The sequence below is a fragment of the Uranotaenia lowii genome, chromosome 2 (assembly GCF_029784155.1).
Source record: "Uranotaenia lowii strain MFRU-FL chromosome 2, ASM2978415v1, whole genome shotgun sequence".
NCBI lineage: Eukaryota > Metazoa > Arthropoda > Insecta > Diptera > Culicidae > Uranotaenia > Uranotaenia lowii.
In genome coordinates, this window is record NC_073692.1 from 220,399,045 (window position 1) to 220,401,209 (window position 2,165).

The 2,165-nt window shown below is 45.9% G+C and overlaps 1 protein-coding gene across 1 annotated transcript; it reads left to right on the top strand.

Moving 5' to 3' along the window:
• The first annotated feature begins 309 nt into the window (after window positions 1–309).
• On the top strand, window positions 310–1,639 carry LOC129742344 (uncharacterized). The gene is made up of 2 exons (XM_055734236.1): window positions 310–735; window positions 806–1,639. Exons 1-2 carry the CDS (start codon window positions 310–312, stop codon window positions 1,637–1,639), a joined length of 1,260 nt encoding a protein of 419 aa, XP_055590211.1.
• Window positions 1,640–2,165: the final 526 nt, after the last annotated feature.

Consider the following 2,165-nt stretch of genomic DNA (forward strand, 5'->3'; position numbering starts at 1 on the left):
GCAAATTGCATGTGCTTTTAGGGTGGTGCACTCTACAGTGTCGTTCATAATTATATCCACACTTCAAAAATTGGATTTTTTGAAAAAATTAAAAATCGCTTCTGGTGTTTATTTTTAGGCGATTGTTGCATTGCTGGGTGACGTTTATACAAGTTGCTAATTACAATATTGTCCAAAAGGATAGCAACTCGAATAAAATAAGAATATTTTGGAGATTTTTATTTACAAATCGCATCCGAAAAATCAATCGTTGGTGGCATTAACGGTCTTTTTTGGTGCAATTACGTGTGATTTGAGTGGTGTTGAGTGATGACTAGCAAGACGGAGAAAAAACTAACAGCGAACCTTCTGACGAGACGACGAGCGTGTGCTGAGCGAGATGTGGTGGAGAAGTTCATCGCGGAGTACACCTATGAACGAGATTGTTGCCAGGTTGCGGTGCGTTTGGAGACGCTGAACAAATGCAACGAGCTGTTCCTGAACGTGCAGAATGATATTGAGCTGGGTGATCACGAGGAGAGGTTTGAAGGTCATCTTGAGTTCCGGGCTGATTTCGAGGATCGATTTTGCAGAGCGAAAGGTTTTTTGCTGTCTAAACTGGAAAGCAGGGAGCATCTTCTGAGTTCGACGATCATGCACGCATCGACTTCTCATAGCATGTCTTCCAGTTTCCATCATCGGTTGCCGAAAATCGATCTACCGAAGTTTAGCGGGGATGAATCGAGATATCATTCCGCGACAATTTCATTTCGATGATTCAACGAGGACATAACCGATCGTCAACAAGCTGCAGTACCTATTACAGTCGCTGGAAGGAGAGGCCAGAAAACCATTCGAGTCGGTGAATATCCAAGCCGATAATTATTCGTCGACGTGGGATGCGCTTAAGAAGCGTTACGATAGTAAGCGATTCCTCAAGAAGGAGCTGTTTCGAGGTCTGTACAATCTTCCACCGATCCAGTATGAGTCAGCTCAAGACCTCAACACACTAGTGGATGATTTTCAGCGACACGTCAAGGCTTTGGGAAAGTTGGGCGAACCGATCGAGCATTGGGACACTCTGCTCATCTTCATCATTTCAAACAAGTTGGATTCGGCGACGATTCGTGCATGGGAGCAAGATACTCGACAGAAGGACGAAGTGAAATACGAAGAGCTCATCGAGTTTCTCATCCATCAGGTCCGGATGTTGAAATCCGTAGATAGCGATCTCCAACGTCGTTCCTCAGTGCCCACCGTTTCCAAGGTGGCCGGACCAATCCCGAAGAAACCAGTTCCCATCCGATCTGTCGTGAACACAGCTACTTCCGAAACTCAATTCAGCACTTCGCCATGCCACTGTTGCCTGAGACAACATCCATTGCACCAATGTCCAGCATTTCAGCATCTGTCAAGCTCCCAACGGCGAGAGCTTGTGACACAGCACAGTCTTTGCTGGAATTGCTTCCGCGCGAACCACCAGGCAAGATCCTGTAAATCAAAGTTCCTGTGTAGGATTTGCCAAGCGAAGCACCATACTATGTTGCACGACCAAGCAGCACCACCGAACGAGTCCTCATCCGAGAGATCACAAGCCACACAAGCGAATTCAGGCCCCAATAGATCGCTTAGCCCACCAACATCTTTCCGTGAATTCTAATTCAACCGTTCTTTTGGAGACAGTCTCGTTGTTAGTAGTCGACCGATACGGCAGAAAGATCCAAGCACGAGCTCTACTAGATTCTGCAGCGATGTCCAATTTCATAACCAGGAAGCTGGCGAATGAACTCGCCACCCGTCAAAGCCCCGTGGATATCGCAGTTGCCGGAATTGGAGAGTCAGTCAAGCGTATTAAGCACAGGACCGCAGGACCGCCGCGCCGCACGAGCCTCTATCGTAGCTGATTTACTTTCATCCAGAACTGATTGTCCCGCACTTTTGGAAGGTATTCAACTCAACATACGACCACGTGGTTTGAGAAATCGTGAGTTCCAGCTCTACGTCCCTCTTCGTTTGAATAATTATGGGGCTAACACAGCACTTATTGGTGTAATCAAGACATTCAACCGCTACTCCGAATATTTTGATTTTGACGTTTCGAGGGATGCATTCCGAAGAAAAATCCTTAAAGCTTTAAGTTTTGTGTAGACAATTGTATTTGTAGTGTCTTTAGTTTTAATTTTTAA